Source organism: Dermochelys coriacea, chromosome 24 (assembly GCF_009764565.3).
Source record: "Dermochelys coriacea isolate rDerCor1 chromosome 24, rDerCor1.pri.v4, whole genome shotgun sequence".
In the NCBI taxonomy this organism is placed as follows: Eukaryota; Metazoa; Chordata; order Testudines; family Dermochelyidae; genus Dermochelys; species Dermochelys coriacea.
The window spans coordinates 2,472,942-2,493,206 of record NC_050091.1 but is presented as its reverse complement, the minus strand read 5'-3'; the positions used below and the strand labels follow the sequence as shown (position 1 = coordinate 2,493,206).

Here is a 20,265-nt window from a genome sequence, read left to right as displayed (position 1 = left end):
ATCACAATTCACTTTCCTTCAGTGGACCTACACTAACTTATACCTGCTGAGGGGCTGGATCTACAAATGTTAGTTGTACACATAAGAACTCAGGAATTTCTAGACCAGTCAAGCCCACTTTTCCAGCTAGTCCATTATTCTGTCCTTCATAGAGTTGAGCCCCAGATACTGCAGAAATCAATTATAAGTACTCTGAAATGGTCCATTATAGAATAATCTGCCCATAGGGAGAGTTTGTCCCTTATACAAGTAAGGTACAGGTGAGTTTTTCCCTGAAAAAGGAGGATATACAAACGATGGAGTCTAGCCAGCTAGCTAGTTCCACTTCAAAATATCTATGAAAGCTGATCACCATAGCTTGATGGAATTAGTAGGGCCAAATCCTCTGCTGGTGTATTTTGCCCTGACTCTAGTAAAACAAGGTGGTCAAGAAAATATTTTGAGAGAGACAAGCTTTCGAGCTACACAGAACTCTTCGGGGCCTGAAAAAGAGTTCGATGAAGCTTGAAAGCTTGTCTCTCTCATCAGCAGAAGTTGGTCCAGTAAAAGATATCACCTCACCCACCTTGTTTCTCTAATATCCTGGGGCCGACATGGCTACAGAAACACTGTTTCTAGTAAGTCAGATGAGGATTTGGCCATTAATGTATATATTTAAAAAATGCCAAAATAATACTCTCTAGTAGCCAAGTACCTTTTAGGCTGAGAATTTTTGAAAGCTGTCTAAGGTTTAGGAGTATCCAATTTAAATTTAACCAGAATTAGGAGTCCCAAATCCCTATGTGGTTTTGAAATTACCCACCTTATATTTTCCACCTGAAACTGGACTCCACTACTGCCTGCAACTGACTGGGCAACATTTTTTGGGTGAATTATTTATTCATTGAAATTGGAGTTAACTGAAACTGTTTGTGAATTTGGGGTGCATTTCCCTAACATTGCTTAGAATCACAGAATGTTTGTGCAGGTTCAATTCTATGTTAAAACTAACACTAAAGCAACATTTTAATATTAATGAGTTTTGTTAAACCATCCAGAGGATATGAGAAGCCCTTTGTGAAGGAAGTCCTTGTCATTTACCAAACTAAATTTTCACACGGGTAACACCTCTAATTTTGGTAATTGTTTTAATAACTGTTTATGGTTATTAGGCATTCCCAGATTGTAGGATATGCATATTACGCCCTGCAAATTGCTTTAATCTTAAATCCTTATGGACCATATTATTTCCTTGTTTCATTCCACTGACTTCATTGGTGTCAAAATGAGAATTTAATAACCTGATAATATGAGCTGGCTCAGATATGTATCAGTAGCACAATCTGCTGTTGTGCACAGGATTCTAGGTTAGTTTTTTCTTTTTCTAAATCCAGGCGAGTATCTAGTTGGGGGCATGGTGGAATTTATCCTTGTAACTGCGAGGAGGATGGGAGATTTTATTCTGTATGTTTAGGATTCCTATCCCTAACAATTCTCTATGGGCCCTTTGAAATGGATTAATAGAGTTTAAGGTATTTCACAGGCCACCAAAGCTACCCACCGCCCACACACTCACTCCCAATAATCTAAATGCAATAAAATATTACAGTCCACGGGAGTCTACACTATTGTCTACCACAGGCAGAGAATAGAAGGGACCAAGTTGTACCAGTGCTTGAGGCTCCTGCAATGGCAGGTAACTGGAAGAAAATCAATGGCCATCTTTTCAATGAGTTAAATGGCCTCCAACTCAAGGAATATTTCCAACACACCTCTGACCAACATATTAACCCACAGAGACCTTCCTACCAACACTACAAAAAGAAGGATTCTGGGTGGACTCCTCCTGAAGGTCGAAACAACAGACTGGACTTCTACATAGAGTGCTTCTGCCGACGTGCACGGGCTGAAATTGTGGAAAAGCAGCATCGCTTGCCCCATAACCTCAGCCGTGCAGAACACAATGCCATCCACAGCCTCAGAAACAACTCTGACATCATAATCAAAAAGGCTGACAAAGGAGGTGCTGTCGTCATCATGAATAGGTCGGAATATGAACAAGAGGCTACAAGGCAGCTCTCCAACACCACTTTCTACAAGCCATTACCCTCTGATCCCACTGAGGGTTACCAAAAGAACCTATACCATTTGCTCAAGAAACTCCCTGAAAAAGCACAAGAACAAATCCGCACAGACACACCCCTAGAACCCCGACCTGGGGTATTCTATCTGCTACCCAAGATCCATAAACCTGGAAATCCTGGACGCCCCATCATCTCAGGCATTGGCACCCTGACAGCAGGATTGTCTGGTTATGTAGACTCCCTCCTCAGGCCCTACGCTACCTGCACTCCCAGCTATCTTTGAGACTCCACTGACTTCCTGAGGAAACTACAATCCATCGGTGATCTTCCTAAAAACACCATCCTGGCCACTATGGATGTAGAAGCCTCTACACCAACATTCCACACAAAGATGGACTACAAGCCGTCAGGAACAGTATCCCCGATAATGTCACGGCTAACCTGGTGGCTGAACTTTGTGACTTTGTCCTCACCCATAACTATTTCACATTTGGGGACAATGTATACCTTCAAATCAGTGGCACTGCGATGGGTACCCGCATGGCCCCACAGTAGGCCAACATTTTTATGGCTGACTTAGAACAACCTTCCTCAGCTCTCGTCTCCTAATGCCCCTACTCTACTTGTGCTACATTGATGACATCATCATCATCTGGACCCATGGAAAAGCAGCCCTTGAGGAATTCCACCATGATTTCAGCAATTTCCATCCCACCATCAACCTCAGCCTGGACCAGTCCACACAAGAGATCCACTTCCTGGACACTACGGTGCTAATAAGCAATGGTCACATAAACACCACCCTATACCAGAAACCTACTGACCGCTATTCCTACCTACATGCCTCCAGCTTTCACCCAGACCACACCACACGGTCCATTGTCTACAGCCAAGCTCTACAATACAACCGCATTTGCTCCAACCCCTCAGACAGAGACAAACACCTACAAGATCTCTATCATGCATTTCTACAACTACAATACCCGCCTGCTGAAGTGAAGAAACAGATTGACAGAGCCAGAAGAGTACCCAGAAGTCACCTACTACAGGACAGGCCCAACAAAGAAAATAACAGAACGCCACTAGCCATCACCTTCAGCCCCCAACTAAAACCTCTCCAACACATCATCAAGGATCTACAACTTATCCTGAAGGATGACCCATCACTCTCACAGATCTTGGGAGACAGACTTGCTTACAGACAGCCCCCCAATCTGAAGCAAATACTCACCAGCAACCACACAACAGAACCACTAACCCAGGAACCTATCCTTGCAACAAATCCCGTTGCCAACTCTGTCCACATATCTATTCAGGGGACACCATCATAGGGCCTAATCACATCAGCCACACTATCAGAGGCTCGTTCACCTGCGCATCTACCAATGTGATATATGCCATCATGTGCCAGCAATGCCCCTCTGCCATGTACATTGGTCAAACTGGACAGTCTCTACGTAAAAGAATGAATGGACACAAATCAGACGTCAAGAATTATAACATTCAAAAACCAGTCGGAGCACACTTCAATGTCTCCGGTCACTCAATTACAGACCTGAGAGTGGCTATCCTTCAACAAAAAAACTTCAAAAACAGACTCCAATGAGAGACTGCTGAATTGGAATTAATTTGCAAACTGGATACAATTAACTTAGGCTTGAATAGAGACTGGAAGTGAATGGGTCATTACACAAAGTAAAACTATTTCCCCATGTTATTTCTCCCCGCCACCCCACACTGTTCCTCAGACGTTCTTGTTAACTGCTGGAAATGGCCCACCTTGATTATCACCATAAAAGATTTTCCTCCTTCCCCCCCGCCGCCCGCTGGTAATAGCTCATCTTAAGTGATCACTCTCCTTACAGTGTGTATGATAAACCCATTGTTTCATGTTCTCTGTGTGTGTATATAAATCTCCCCACTGTATTTTCCACCGAATGCATCCGATGAAGTGATCTCTAGCTCACGAAAGCTTATGCTCAAATAAATTTGTTAGTCTCTAAGGTGCCACAAGTATTCCTTTTCTTTTTGTGAATACAGACTAACACGGCTGCTACTCTGAAACCTTCAAATATGACTCTGTGGGTTGCAGTTATCTCCTGGACATAGTCCTGGCAGAAGGCATATGCACTATTTAAATCCTTATTAAACTTTCAAAATAGGATTTAAGTGCGACAGAAGTGGAGCATAGAACTTTAGGCTGACTCTCTGCCCTGGGGCCCATTTCATTGTAAAAGGATTAGAAATTCAGCTCCGAAGGACCTCCAGTCATGTGAATCATTGACAGTCACTATTGCAGCAGGAGAAAGAACAGATTTTTCAGTTCAGTGGCAGTTCTGAAAAATAAATAATAAAAGAAATAAATAAAAGGGAAAAAAAAGACAAGGTGGGTGAGACAGTGTTTTTCCTTGGACCAACTTTTAGTGAAAGAGACAAGCTTTCAAGCCAGACAAAGCTCTTCTGAAGGTCTGGGAAAGGTACTCAGGGTGTCACAGCTAAATACAAGGTGGAACAGATCATTTAGCATAAGTAGTTAACACATATTCTAAGAGACCATTCAAGGTGAAGTGACCCAACACCTTCAAATCACAAGCCTGGGAGCTTAAATTTATAACTTTGCTAGACACTAAAAATCATGGATTGAACAGAGAAACTGGATTTATGGTTTATTATAACCCACTAATCCCCCTTTTTAGTCCTGTTTCAGAGTAGCAGCCGTGTTAGTCTGTATTCGCAAAAAGAAAAGGAGTACTTGTGGCACCTTAGAGACTAACAAATTTATTAGAGCATAAGCTTTCATGAGCTACAGCTCACTTCATCGGATGCATTTTTAGTCCTGAGACTGCAGAGCTTAATGGGCCACTTCACCTTGAATGGTCTCTTAGAATATGTGTTAACTACTTATGCTAAACTATCTGTTCCACCTTGTATTTAGCTGTGGCACCCTGAGTACCTTTCCCAGCATGGAAACAGAGCTCAGCATAACTCGAAAGTTTGTCTTTCTCATTGACAGAATTTGGTCCAATAAAATATGTGATCTCACCCACCTTGTCTCTCTAATAACTTGAGACCAACAACCTACTAGAACACAGCAAACAAAAAGAAAAAAAAATCAATTTGGCCAAACTGAATCTTAAATTCTCTGGAATTTTTTGTTAATTGAAAAAGTCTGTTTTGAGATATTCTGTCCTCTGACCAATCTGTTCCACCTTGAGATGTTCCAGAGCAGGGATTTGAACCCATGACTACGGTGCTATCTGCCAGGCTAAAGGTTATAACTGGGTCAGGTGGCAGTCCACTATTAACACTTCTTTATTTCAGAGTAGCAGCCGTGTTAGTCTGTATTCGCAAAAAGAAAAAAACCACATTTTTATTGACAGCCTCCCTCCTCCACCAGCCATCTTGTGAATGGCTGAAACTATTTGTGTCAAATTTGCAAACAGTTTTGGGGCGACCAAAACCGCATTTTTCGTCAAATAAACCTTTAGTCTGAAAAAATTTATTCAGCTGTGTGCTGAGACACCAGCGGAGGCGCTAGTGCTGTATTTTACTGCAGGACACTCCAGCTCTCTCAGTGACATGTATGCTCTTCTTCTTTATGGTAAAACAATCTTCTCTATCTTTAGGCATGTCTGTAAATAGGTTTAGCAGGCTCGCTTAGCCTTCAGTAGGAAGCCTGAAGAAATGAAAGCCAAAATTGCTAGTTTTTCTTGCTGGAATTAGTATACACCCTGCTTTAATAATTCAGAATGAAGATTTAATTAACGCCCTTGGAATTATTTGTTTTTGAAGCTGGATATTGGTACCACACCCTAGATGAGCTAAGAGATGGTGCAGAGATATAAGGTTACATTGATGCTACCCATAGATTTTTGCATGGCTGTGATCGAAAGATGTTATAAGAATCAGGCCATCTTAAAAAGGGCTTACTTGGTGGGGTGGAGTTCTTGGGAACCTCCAGCCTGAATAACACGAAACATGATTCACTACCTCCACCCCAGCCGCTTATCTGGTACAGCCCTGTCTGACAATCTGAGTATGCCAGTGGAATCTCAAGCTGGTTTACACCAGCTGTGGATCTAGCCAGTCAATTCTAACAAGTATTTTTTTAATGAAAATACTAGTAAAATCCTAATGAAAATCAAATAGCCACTGGGGGATATTGTCTCTTCAGGAGATCATTGGTGAGCAAGTCAGCATCACTGAGTTAACTATACCTCTGACCCTGCATGATCTCCTCAAGTCCACTCCATCAGGTGATAGGTTTCGTTACCTCCACCTCTCTACCCCATTCTCTGACCAGGACTTTGGCTGCAGTCCTTTATGTCCCATCTCTGATTCCTTAGCTGCATTTTGGCCTTTCCTGTCAACTTCCATTTGGGAGCTATGATTAGGGATTATTACAGTGACCAAGTGATTACTTAAAACAAAGTATGGTTTACACAATGTTTTACCAAAGCTGGTGCTGCCAGATTATAATAGACCCCCTAGTCTTTTTAGACCACTTTAAGCTCTGCTAGAAACCAGGTTTTTTGGAGAAACATACCTTGCCATATTAGACAGTCTACACACTTTTATACAAAGATAAACAAGAATCAACAGTTGGAAGTTGGAGCTAGACAAATTCAGAAGGAAATCAGATGTAAAATATTGACAGGGAGGGTAATGAACCAAGGATCATGGCGGATTATCCATCACTGGCAATTGGATGTTTTGTTTAAAAGATATGCTCTACTTCATAAGGAATTATTTTGGAGGAAGTTCTATGGCCTGTGATATCCAGGAGGTCAGATTAGATGATTTAAAGAGTCCCTTTTAGCTTTGGAGTCTATGAACCTATGTCTTACCTGTACTTACATGGACCTAGCTTATCCTAAGCTCTCCTCCCTCCCCGCACACTTCTGGAGTCCAAAGAGCAGAAGGCCTCCATGCAGTTCCTCCATCTCCATCTCATCAGAGCCTGTGCTTTAAACAGTTTCAAAGATCTTTGTTAGGTTCTCTGTCTGGATTACATCTCCCTTGGAAGCACGAGCATGGCAGTGTCTTAAGCAAAGCGGAGGTAAACTTCAAAGAATTTGAAAGTTCTGTTGGCTTTTGTGTAATAGCTTTAGGGATTATCTGAAGCCACTGTCTGCTTGCTAGCCAACCGTAGCTAGCTCTCACAGAATTAACTCTTTGGTAGTCACCTAGCAAGCAATTTAATAGCTACTAAATAAATGGATGGATATATAATACTCATAAACATGTTACAGGCAGCTCTCATGTTCTCCACCAGTGGCTTTAGTGAAGAGACATATAGCCTTTCGACCCAAGGACTCTGAATATGAACCCTCTTTGGCAAATGTATGTAACAATAGTGAAACTGTCCAAAGGATGTGCACAATGCTAATGACCACTTAACAGGCCAGATTCTCATCTTACCTGAGTGAGGCTTAAGTAGTACATAGGCCTAGTGCAGGTCCCTTGCACAGGTGTGAATTTCACCAAGGGGTGTGTAAATAAAAAATGCAGGAGGAAGGAAAACCAGAAGGCTAATACTATGATGCAACAGAATTTTAAAGCAAATGAGAAGTCAAGTCTATACTTTCAGAACAAAGTGATGCAGAGTAGAGCGAATATAGTTCCAGGGTTTCACGGCAGGCTATAATCATTCACCTACTCCAGCCAGCTGCATTTAACACAGGATGTTCTTCGTTCTTGGTTGCATGTGTGGAGTTTGACAGTCACGTCCTATTTTCAACAATTTTAGATTACTTGTTTTACCTCACTTGATGTCAAAAAAGGACAAATATAATATAAGTAGGGGCTTAAGCTGAAATGTGATAAAACAAAAAAGCTATTCATATAAGGAAAAGCATAACAAGGGGAAAACATATGCAGATATGATTTAAAGAGGTTCTGAGCTTTTCTGTTTCCCTTTGACTTCCCTTGGATTTATGGATATTCAGCACTTGCGAAAGCCATGCCCATAAGCTCAGTTGTGAAACTGCATCTTGCTTTTCATTTCCTGGTGCTTCCTTGTTCTGTGCATATTTCTTCTGGATTTAACATTGCCCAAAACTTCCAGAGCCATATCTAAAGCCTTATAGGAAACCCCAGAACTCTATGATGCCCTGGAACTATAGGAGGTACCAAAACCTTTAGAGCCCCCAGAACCATACACATTCCTTATTCAGTTGGCACTGCAGTTCCCACTAAGCTTTCCTGAGAGCAAGCGCTGAGAATTGGTCCCGGAATGTGACAACTGGTAGTACATAGACCACCGCTCTTGTGTCTCCACATGATGTGACACAAGGGCTCATTGCAGACTTTAACTTATCGGTGGGGAAATATCACATGACAAGGTGGCGTCGCTCCGTGTGGCTCACAAGCTTGTACTCTTTCCTCAACAGAAGTTGGCCAATAAAAGGTATGACCTCACCCCCATTGTCTTTAATATCTCGGGACTAACACGGTTACAAAAACAGTGCAAACAATCTGTCAATAGGAAGACATGTCTCTGTGATGGAGGTTAACCTGAAACACACTGTGGAGAGTAGAATAAGAATAAAAGTTCCAATGATCCAATATTATTATAATAGGGGCTATGTAGGAACTTGCATATATAGCTAATTAAAGAGAGGGTGTTGATGACTTGGTCCTCGAGTTCTTGGCTAGATCTCTGGCCCATTTTCTCCTTTTGGTCCTTTTCCCCATAGACTTCCTTCTAACCAATATTTTTGAACCCTTCACCTTCTTTTATCTCCTCACTCCCCGCCCCCTCATCCCTTGACACCTCTGTTTCTTTGGGACCTGCCACTGAAATGCTTCTGTTTTCTAAAGCCTTTATTGGTGACCATTTGTAGCGATCCCACAGCTCTGACCTTCTACCATCCTCTTCCTTCCACTTCTCTTGGCCACCTGCCCCCCGTTTCCTGACCATTCCACCCTGCAGCTACTAATCCTTCCTTTTACAGCTTCAGACAATAAAAAGAAGTCTGGCCATAACTTTTATAGCAGTTTACATTTTCACCATTCATGGCACCATTAATTCTCACAACACTTGTATGAAGTAGGTAATTATTATTTTATTATCTAATAAAGAGACCGTTGATGCACAAATCCTAATTGAGTTGCCCAAGGCCACTTCAGTGGAAAGACTAGAACTAGAATACCGCCACACCTAATTACTATTAATCTTATTATTTATAATCTGAACTCCGGATATCCTGGATGCCACCGCTGAGATTAGGGCCCCAGTGTGCTGCTCACTTTACAAGCCCAGAGTCTGAGACAGTTCCCATCTTGAAGAGTTGACAAATTAACTAGACATGACTGAGAAAGGGTGGGAGGAAGGACAATCATCACCATTTTGCAGATTGGGAGGCGATGAACTGACTTGCCCAAAGTCCTGCAGAATGTTTTTCTAAAAGACATGCTCTAGGATTTTTTTCGGAGCTATTCAGTGGCCTGCATTATACAAGCGATCAACATGAATGATCACAGTAGTCCCTTTTGTGGCCTTGGAATCTATAAATCCATGAATCATTATCCCCATATGAATGATAGGGAGGACATGAACAGAGAGATTAAGAGCAAGGTTTTTAATACAGTCAGGGCTGATACAATGCCCAATGAAATCCAATAACTTGAGTTCCCTTCTAATATGTCCCTGTCCCTGTGGGTTGCACTTTCCTTCTCCGCAAAGGGCAACAAAAGGCTGCATTTGGATCTCTCTTAAACATACAAAGAACTGAAGTAGGACTGAAGTGAGGAACAAACCTTTATGGTGTCCCTCTAGCCTGGCTGAATTTCATCCTATGATAATTGGAGGACTGGTGTAAATTCATCAAGATGAAATTGAATAAAAACAAGTGCAAAGTACTTCATTTGGGAAGGAACACTCCAATGCAAACTACAAAATGGGAAATAACTGGCAAGGTGGTCGTACGGCTGAAAAGGATCTGTGGGCTATAGTGGATCACAAACTGAATGTGATGTGATGCAGTTGTGAAAAAGGATAATATCATTCTAGGCTGTATTAACAGGAGTGTTGTATGGAAGACACAGGAGGCAACTGTCCCACTCCACTCAGCACAGGTGAGGCCTCAGTTAAAACACTGTGTCCAGTTCCGGGCTCCACACTCTAAAAGATGTTGCTGCACTGGAGAGACTCCAGAGTAGAGAAACAAGGACAAAAGTTTAGAAAGCCGGACCTACAAGAAAAAAGGTTAAAAAAAACTGGGCATGTTTAGTCTTGAGAAAAGAAGATTGAGTGATGACCCGATAAATGTCTTCAAATATGTTCAGGGCATTTATGATCAACTGTTCTTCATGTCCATTGAAGATAGGACAAGAAGTAATGGGTTTAAAATGCAGCAAGGGAGATTTAGATTAGCTATTAGGAACTCTTTCTAGCTCTAAGGGTAGGTTAGCTCTGGAATAGGCTTCCAAGGGGGGTTGTGGAATCCCTATCACTGGATGTTTTTAAGAACAGGTTGGACAAACACCTATTGGGGATGGTCTAGGTTTACTTGGTCCTGCCTCACTTCAGGGGAATGGACTAGATGACTTCTCAAGGTCCCTTCCAGTCTCACATTTTTATTATTCTATAATTATAAATTCATCTCTGAAGGGACTTCTAGTCATGTGAGTCTTGAGGCAACACCAATGATATTGTTCCAGTTTACACCAGTTGAGAATTTGGCCCTATATTTCAAGTAGTATTTTCCTAGGACACTCCAGCTCCGCTAGTGATGTGTATTCTCTTTTGTGGGAAAAGCATGCTCTGTCTCTTTAAGCATATCTATACATTTCTTTTCCAGGCTCTTCTGAGCCTAGTTGAAGGCTCCCATGTTCTTTAGTATAAAGTATGAAGGACATTTATCCATCAGACATTATTCTATAATACCCACTAGCACAGTACATTAAACCTTTGCTATATGTCCTCACACGTTCTTGTCAACTGCTGGAAATGGCTCACCTTGATTAGCACTACAAAAGGTTTCCCTCCCCCTCCCACCCCCGCTCTCCTGCTGGTCACCTTAGCTCACCTTACCTGATCACTCTTGTTACAGTGAGTATAGTAACACCCATTGTTTCATGTTCTCTGGGTATATAAATCTCCCCACTGTATTTTCCACTGCATGCATCTGATGAAGTGAGCTGTAGCTCACGAAAGCTTATGCTCAAATAAATTTGTGAGTCTCTAAGGTGCCACAAGTACTCCTTTCCTTTCTTTGAAAGAGGTGCTACTGGGTATTATTGACCAAAGGATCTAGGACCAGAGGAACGACTGAGCAATTCCTCTCTTCCTAAATATCCACAGAGAGTTCCCCAGTAACCTTCATAGAGTCTTTTGTTCCTCCAACTGCCCTCGTTATAGGAAGCTATGCTTGGATTGTACATTAGAGAGACATGGAGGGTCAGGTAATATCTTTTATTGGATCAACTTCTGTTGCTGAGAGACAAGCTTTTGAGCTACACTGAGCACTTCTTCAGGTCATGGGCTGTATATAGCAATTTAAAAATCATTCCAGCAGTGGTAGGGTAGTTCTCTGAAAAAGGAAGACACATCCTGTTGCATCCTGTGCTGAAGCTAGTCATACACTGGATTGGTCTACTTTGCTCTAGAACAACAGGTTTCAGAGTAGCAGCCGTGTTAGTCTGTATTCACAAAAAGAAAAGGAGTACTTGCGGCACCTTAGAGACTCACAAATTTATTTGAGCATAAGCTTTCGTGAGCTACAGCTCACTTCATCGGATGCATTTGGTGGAAAATACAGTGGGGAGATTTATATACACACACAGAGAACATGAAACAATGGGTTTTATCATACACACTGTAAGGAGAGTGATCACTTAAGATGAGCCATCACCAGCAGCAGGGGGGGGAAGGAGGAAAACCTTTCATGGTGACAAGCAAGGTAGGCCATTTCCAGCAGTTAACAAGAACATCTGAGGAACAGTGTGGGGTGGGGTGGGGGGGAGAAATAACATGGGGAAATAGTTTTACTTTGTGTAATTACTCATCCATTCCCAGTCTCTATTCAAGCCTAAGTTAATTGTATCCAGTTTGCAAATTAATTCCAATAAAGCAGTCTCTCATTGGAGTCTGTTTTTGAAGTTTTTTTGTTGAAGGATAGCCATTCTCAGGTCTGTAATCGAGTGACCGGAGAGATTGAAGTGTTATCCGACTGGTTTTTGAATGTTATAATTCTTGACATCTGATTTGTGTCCATTTATTCTTTTATATAGAGACTGTCCAGTTTGACCAATTTGACTCCAACGAGAGACTGCTGAATTGGAATTAATTTGCAAACTGGATACAATTAACTTAGGCTTGAATAGATACTGGGAATGGATGAGTCATTACACAAAGTAAAACTGTTATTTCTCCCGCCCACAACACCCGACACTGTTCCTCAGATGTTCTTGTTAACTGCTGGAAATGGCCTACCTTGCTTGTCACCATGAAAGGTTTGCCTTCCTGACCAACTGGGTTACTAGGCGTAGATTGACCTATCTTCTATGAACTCGCCTAATTCTTTTTTGAATCCAGTTATCATTTTGGCCTTGTCCCCTGGGAACAAGTTGCAGAGATTGACTGTGTGTTGCATGAAGAAGTACTTCCTTATGTTTGTTTTAAACTTGCTGCCTATTAATTTCTTTGGGTGACCCCTGGTTCATGTGTCATATGAAAGGGAAAACAGCACTTCCTTATGCATTTTCATTATATGATTCATGATTTTGTAGACCTCTGTCATGTTCCCCCTCAGTCCTCTCTTTTCCAAATTGAACACTCTTAGTCATTTTAATCTCGCCTCATATGGAAGCTGTTCTATACCCTTAATCATTTGTGTTGCCCTTCTCTGGACTTTATATCTTTTTTGAGATGGGGTGACCAGAACCACATACAGTATTCCAGGAGTGGCACACAATAGATTTATATAGTGGTATTACAATGTTTTTCTTTCTTAGGATCCTATCCATTTCATAATGGTTCCTAACATTCTCTTAGCATTTTTGACTGCTGGTGGACATTGAGCAGATATTTTCAGAGACCTACCTTCAGTGAGTTTAAAATCTCTTTCCTGAGGGGTAACAGCTAACTTAAACCCCATCATTGTGTATGTAGAGTTGGGATGATGTTTTCCAATGTGCTTTACTTTGCCTTTTCCAACATGCAATTTCATCTGCCATTTTCTTGCCAGTCACCCAGTTTTGTAAGATCCCTTTGCAACTCTTTGCACTCTGCTTCAACTTAACTATCTGGAGTAATTTTGTGTGGTCTGCAAACTTTGACAACTCACAGTATCCCCTCTTTTTCATTTATGAGTACATTGAACAGCATTGGTCCCAGTACAGATCCTTGAAGAAGCCAGCTATTTACCTCTTTCTACTTTGAAAACTGAACATTTTCTTCCTACTCTTTTCCTCCCTGTGTTTTAACCAGTTACTGATTCATGAAGGACCTTCCCTTTTATCCCATAACTGCTTAGTTTACTTAAGGGCTTTCAGTGCAGGAGCTTGTCAAAGACTTTCTGAAAGTCCAGGTATACATTCTCTTCTGGAACACCCTTCTCCACATATTTGTTGACCAACTCAAAGTTCCTTCTGAACTTTCGGGTGAACACAATCTGGTCCTGGTGACTTATTACCATTTAATTTATCAGTTTGTGCTATGTCCTGGTCATGTGTCCAGCACAGTATCGTAACCCAGAAGGCCTGGTTCCAACGCCATTGAACTGATTGGAGAGACATTCATGCAATTCCAAAGGGTGTTGGCTGAAATACCCAGTGTACTGGTAAGGGTGGGAATGCTAGACATGGAGAATAATGTCTCCCACCCCACTAAGAATACAGAAGGGTGAATTCCACCTTGCCGCTAATTAGATACTAGTCAGCATTTCAAGAATGACATGGAATCCCGTACATCACAGCAGATTGTAATATTGATACACCTTCATATTTTGAAGTTATTCAGTGAAGAAGTAATGCAGTGGAACTCTGTCAACACCAAGGAGATCAGTGGGAAGATACCAGCAAGGTATGTTGCCCATAAGGCTTTCAGATTAAAGGAACTTCAGGGTGTAATTCACATGTCATCCATATGTGGGATTGGGAATTGAGTAATTGATGAACCATGGCAAAGTCTTTAAAATAAATAGAGGATAATAGTAATTATCATATAAAGCAAGAAAATATTTTGTTTCGACAGTGGTAAGGCACGGAAGAAAACACTGTGGTTGGTTGGTTATTGAAAGGGTGTCTCCTATCCTTCCCATTGGCTAAGAAAGCACATAAAAGTGCTTGCAACTCTGGGTTGTTCTATCCACTTCTCTTGACTTCATCTCCTTGGTGAACTGGGTAAGTCTATTGAATTCTAATTACTCTAGTTGTTGCTTTAGTGTTGTTGCTTTAGTTTATGGATTGAACCTTTCTCCAATACTGTGTGATTTTAGCATTATTAATGAGGGTAGATTTTCTTTCCAAAGGAGACCTCTCTGTAACTAGTCAGTTTCAGGCCTTGGCAGTGGCAGACTTTAAAAATATCATGCTGGGATTTTCAAATCCACATATGGGATTGGGACACCGATTTGCAATAAATATAATAGGGTAGCGCATGTAAATCCATTACACGATTCTGAAAAATCTCAGCCTTAAACTTTAGCTTTATTCTGACTCTTTATAGATCAATATAATTGCCAGACCATCAGCTGACTTCACTGGACTCACAAGTATTTGCATGAGGGGAGGATCTGATCCTACAGTTTCCATAAAATGCTGGAGATCAGTTTTGAAATGTAACAATTGAACAGCAACTTGATTGTTCTTTTTAGTTTAGTGGATGATCAAGATCTAGATAAGTTTGAGAGGTTGGAAGTGCTTTAAATGAATTTCCCTTCAGGGCAAATCTAGCCCCTAGTTTAGTGATGCTAAGAAGAAATTCTCCTTATGAGCAGTTTCCTCCATAATGGGCTACGTTGAGGACATTGGATGAGTTGGACCATGAGCTGACCCACTATGGCAAAACTTAAAGTCTTAAGGGTAGAACTTGTAATGTTTGATCCCGATCTTTAGCTGGTAGAAGCTGAAATAGCAGCTTTGTATTAAAAGTAGCTCTCACTGACTTCACAGGGTATTGTGCGGCTTAATGGTTGCATGAAGCAGTGAAAGGTAACTTGTTTTGAAATTGCTCGGATTATTTTTTTTCTTTTTTAGTGTGTGTTTGAAGCCTAAGGGGAATGGGTGTGAAGAAATAGAAGGAAAAAAGGGAGCAGATATGTGGCCTTCAACAAAACTTATCTACCTACCTAGCTCCCATTACTCTAAAACTCAAAGCTTGAATCTCTTTTTCCAGTATCAGTTGTGTCTCATGTTTTCTTTATCCCCTCCTGTATTTTTCAGGACTCTCTCCATCACAGAAGATGTCTTACTGCCCACCCCAGGACTGCTATTATGATATATGCCCACGCCCATGTATTGACGTCCGCAACGAGCCATGTGTCACATCATGTGGAGATTCGAGTGCAGTGGTTTATGCGCCACCAGTTGTTGTGAGATTCCCAGGACCAACTCTCGCTACTTGCCCTCAAGACAGCATTGTGGGAACAACCTTACCAAATTTGCCCGCAAGAGCTGGAGTCCCATATAGTTCTGGTGGAGGTTTCAGAGGCTCTATCGGTTCTGGGGGTAGTTATGGTGGTGGTTATTGGGGAGGTTACAATGGTGGTGGTTACGGGGGAGGTAACGGTGTTGTTTATGGGGGAGGTTACAATGGTGGTTATGGGAGTGGAGCCTGGGGTGGTTATGGGGGTGGTTATGGAGGGTCATATGGTTCTGGGGGCTCATGTGGTTATAGCAGGAAGTCATATCGTAGCATTTCTGGGGGAGGATATTCTGGGTCCGGCTATGGAAATTGTGGGCCATGTTAAACCCAGAAGAACAATCCATGGAATGAGAAACAATCAGGAAATGACAAGATAGAGATTCCGCACTGATCTAATGGACAATGATACCTACAACTCTACTTGCAGACTGTGGGTGTTCATCAGCTCTGTAAATCAGGCCTATCGGTGTCTGCCACTTGTTACATATTAGTGTAGGTTTATGATCCAATGGTTTTGCAACTTAGTCTTATGCTCCTATTGTGCTTTGTGCTATTTGATGTTGAACTGGCTAAAGCAAGTCACTTGGTTGAAAAAGGGACGTGATTTTCAAAATCAGCAGCTTCAAGACAGAAAGCAGATCATCTTGTGTGAAAAGCAACACTTTGGAGTGGATGATTGGTTCTTGCTCGTATTGTAACCCTGAAAATACATTCTTTGTACTCTTCATTAATTCATTCTGCAAGTGTGTGCTCCGCTGCTCATTCTCATTAAAAATTTTTCTGCATCATAGCATTGGCCTTCTGGTTTTACATTCTTCTCCCTTCTTTCTATCCAAAGCAATTTGGGTGAAATTCACCCCAGTTTAGATGCTCTGTATCTGCTCCCTGTACGACAATCCTCTATCTCAAGGGAATAACTAAGCAGCAACTGGTCAATAGCATGGTGCTGTCCATCCGCCCAGAGGAGATATTCCCCCTTGTTCCAAAAGTCTCAGAAGGGAATTAGAATATATTTCCCTGCTCTAAATGTTACATAACATTGTAGAATCCTTGAACTATGGGCTGGAAGGAATCTTGGGATGTCACCTAGTCCAACCCCCTCTGTGGACGCAGGACCTGACCTGACTGGTCTTTGTCAAACCTCTCCTGATAAACCGTCAGTGATTTACAACTTCCTGTGAAAGCCTGAAATCAATGCTTTACAATCATTATAGTTAGAAAGTTATGGCGAATATCTAACCTGTATCTCCCATTATGCAGATTAAGCCACGTACATCTCATCTTATCTGCAGCGGACATGCAGAATAATTGATCACCATGCTCTTTAAAGTATGCTACGCATACTTGAAAGTGTTATCCGGTTCCCCGTCAGTTTGCTTTTCTTAATACTAACCAGGCCCAGTGCTTTCAATTTTTCCTCATACGTTAGGTTTCTAAAACTTTTGTCATTTTTGTAGCTCTCCTCTGGACTCTCTCCAGTTTGTCCACATCTTCCCTATTGAAGTATGATGCCCCAAACTGGAGACAAAACTCCAGATTAGGCCTCACCAGTGCCTATCCGAGTGTGACAATTTCCTTCCCAATCTTCATACTTTGTAGTTGCCTTTATTTAATTTCATTTTATGGATTTCAGATGAAGTCTCCAATTAGTGAAGCTCATTTTGAATTCTTATCCTGTCTTCCAAAGTGCTTGCAACCTCTCTCAGCTTGGTGTCCTCTGCAAATATTATCAGTGAACTGTCCATGCCATTATTCAAGTTATTAGAGAATATATTGAAGAGTAAAAGACCCAGTATAACCTCCTCTGGGTACCCCACTACCTATAGCATTCTAGATTGACGTGATTGAGGGAAATGTTTCCCAAGTTTGCTTATAAGAATATCTGGGGTGACTGTCAAAAACTTTCCTAATATCAAGATTTAGATAGGACTCTAAAATAATAAAATAACAACCCTTAAGAGAATACTAGGGTTTTTGATATCAAAAGGGCTGACTTTCAAAAATTAACGAAATTAGTTAGGGAAGTGGATTGGACTGAAGAATTTATGGATCTAAAGGAAGAGGAGGCCTGGGATTACTTTAAATCAAAGCTGCAGAAGCTATCGGAAGCCTGTATCCCAATAAAAGGGGAAAAGATTCATAGGCAGGAGTTGTAGACCAAGCTGGATGAGCAAGCATTTTAGAGAGGTGATTAAGAAGAAGCAGAAAGCATACGGGGAGTGGAAGATGGGAGGGATCAGTTAGGAATGCTATCTTATTGAGGTCAGAACATGTAGGAATAAAGAAAAAGAGTACTTGTGGCACCTTAGAGACTAACAAATTTATTAGAGCATAAGCTTTCGTGAGCTACAGCTCACTTCATCGGATGCATTTGGTGGAAAAAACAGAGGGGAGATTTATATACACACACACAGAGAACATGAAACAATGGGTTTATCATACACACTGTAAGGAGAGTGATCACTTAAGATAAGCCATCACCAACAGCAGGGGGGGGAAGGAGGAAAACCTTTCATGGTGACAAGCAGGTAGGCTAATTCCAGCAGTTAACAAGAATATCAGAGGAACAGTGGGGGGTGGGGTGGGAGGGAGAAATACCATGGGGAAATAGGTTTCAGAGTAGCAGCCGTGTTAGTCTGTATTCTCAAAAAGAAAAGGAGTACTTGTGGCACCTTAGAGACTAACAAATTCAAATTAATTTGTTAGTCTCTAAGGTGCCACAAGTACTCCTTTTCTTCATGGGGAAATAGTTTTACTTTGTGTAATGACTCATCCATTCCCAGTCTCTATTCAAGCCTAAGTTAATTGTATCCAGTTTGCAAATTAATTCCAATTCAGCAGTCTCTCGTTGGAGTCTGTTTTTGAAGCTTTTTTGTTGAAGCTTTTGTTCAAAGCTTCAAAAACAGACTCCCCCCCTTGCTGTTGGTGATGGCTTATCTTAAGTGATCACTCTCCTTACAGTGTGTATGATAAACCCATTGTTTCATGTTCTCTGTGTGTGTGTATATAAATCTCCCCTCTGTTTTTTCCACCAAATGCATCCGATGAAGTGAGCTGTAGCTCACGAAAGCTTATGCTCTAATAAATTTGTTAGTCTCTAAGGTGCCACAAGTACTCTTTTTCTTTTTGCGAATACAGACTAACACGGCTGCTACTCTGAAACCTGTAGGAATAAAGTGAGACAGGCTAAAAGTCAAGTAGAGTTGGACCTTGCAAAGGGAATTAAAACCAATATGAAAAGGTTCTATAGCCATATAAATAAGAAGAAAACTAAGAAATAAGTGGGGCCGCTAAACACTGAGGATGGAGTGGAGGTTAAGTATAATCTAGGCATGGCCCAATATCTAAACAAATACTTTGCCTCAGTCTTTAATAAGGCTAAAGAGGATCTTAGGGATAATGGTAGCATGACAAATAGGAATGAGGATATGGAGGTAGATATTACCATATCTGAGGCAGAAGTGAAAATCAAACAGCTTAATGGGACTAAATCGGGGGGCCCAGATAATCTTCATCCAAGAATATTAAAGGAATTGGCATCTGAAATTGCAAGCCCATTAACAAAAATTTTTAATGAATCTGTAAACTCAGGAGTTTTACCGTATGATTGGAGAATTGCTAATATAGTTCCTATTTTTAAGAAAGGAAAAAAAGGTGATCCGGGTAACTACAGGCCTGTTAGTTTGACATCTGTAGTATGCAAGGTCCTGGAAAAAAATTTGAAGGAGAAAATAGTTAAGGACATTGAAGTCAATGGTAAATGGGATAAAGTACAACATGGTTTTACAAAAGGTAGATCGTGCCAAACCAACCTGATCTCCTTTTCTGAGGAAGTAACAGATTTTTTAGATAAAGGAAATGCAGTGGATCTAATTTACCTAGATTTCAGTAAGGCATTTGATACCATGCCACATGGGGAATTATTAGTTAAATTATAAAAGATGGGGATCAATCTGAACATCGAAAGGTGGATAAGGAATTGGTTAAAGGGGAGACTACAACGGGTCCTACTGAAAGGCAAACTGTCAGACTGGAGTGAGGTTACTAGTGGAGTTCCTCAGGAATCAGTTTTGGGACCAATCTTATTTAGTCTTTTTATTACTGACCTCGGCACAAAAAGTGGGAGTGTGCTAATAAAGTTTGCAGATGATACAAAGCTGGGAGGTATTGCCAATTCAGAGAAGGATCGGGATATTATACAGGTGGATCTGGATGACCTTGTAAACTGGAGTAATAGTAATAGGATGAAATTTAATAGTGAGAAGTGTAAGGTTATGCATTTAGGGATTAATAACAAGAATTTTAGTTATAAGCTGGGGATGCATCAATTAGAAGTAACGGAGGAGGAGAAGGACCTTGGAGTATTGGTTGATCATAGGATGACTATGAGCTGCCAATGTGATATGGCTGTGAAAAAAGCAAATGCATTTTTGGGATGCATCAGGAGAGGTATTTCCAGTAGGGATAAGGAGATTTTAGTACCGTTATACAAGGCACTAGTGAGACCTCACCTGGAATACTGTGTGCAGTTCTGGTCTCCCCTGTTTAAAAAGGATGAATTCTAACCGGAACAGGTACAGAGAAGGGCTACTAGGATGATCCAAGGAATGG

General features: G+C 41.2%; 1 protein-coding gene across 1 annotated transcript; it reads left to right on the top strand.

Annotated features, from left to right (window-relative positions):
* The first annotated feature begins 14,376 nt into the window (after nucleotides 1-14,376).
* LOC119847923 (claw keratin-like) lies at nucleotides 14,377-16,365 on the top strand. The gene is made up of 2 exons (XM_038383163.2): nucleotides 14,377-14,411; nucleotides 15,453-16,365. The coding sequence occupies exon 2, from the start codon at nucleotides 15,473-15,475 to the stop codon at nucleotides 15,977-15,979; it is 507 nt and encodes a 168-aa protein (XP_038239091.1). The 5' UTR covers nucleotides 14,377-14,411; nucleotides 15,453-15,472; the 3' UTR covers nucleotides 15,980-16,365.
* Nucleotides 16,366-20,265: the final 3,900 nt, after the last annotated feature.

Bases quoted from the DNA above. Each gene is read 5' to 3' on its own strand.
- LOC119847923 (XM_038383163.2), top strand. From the start codon at position 15,473: ATGTCTTACTGCCCACCCCAGGACTGCTATTATGATATATGCCCACGC.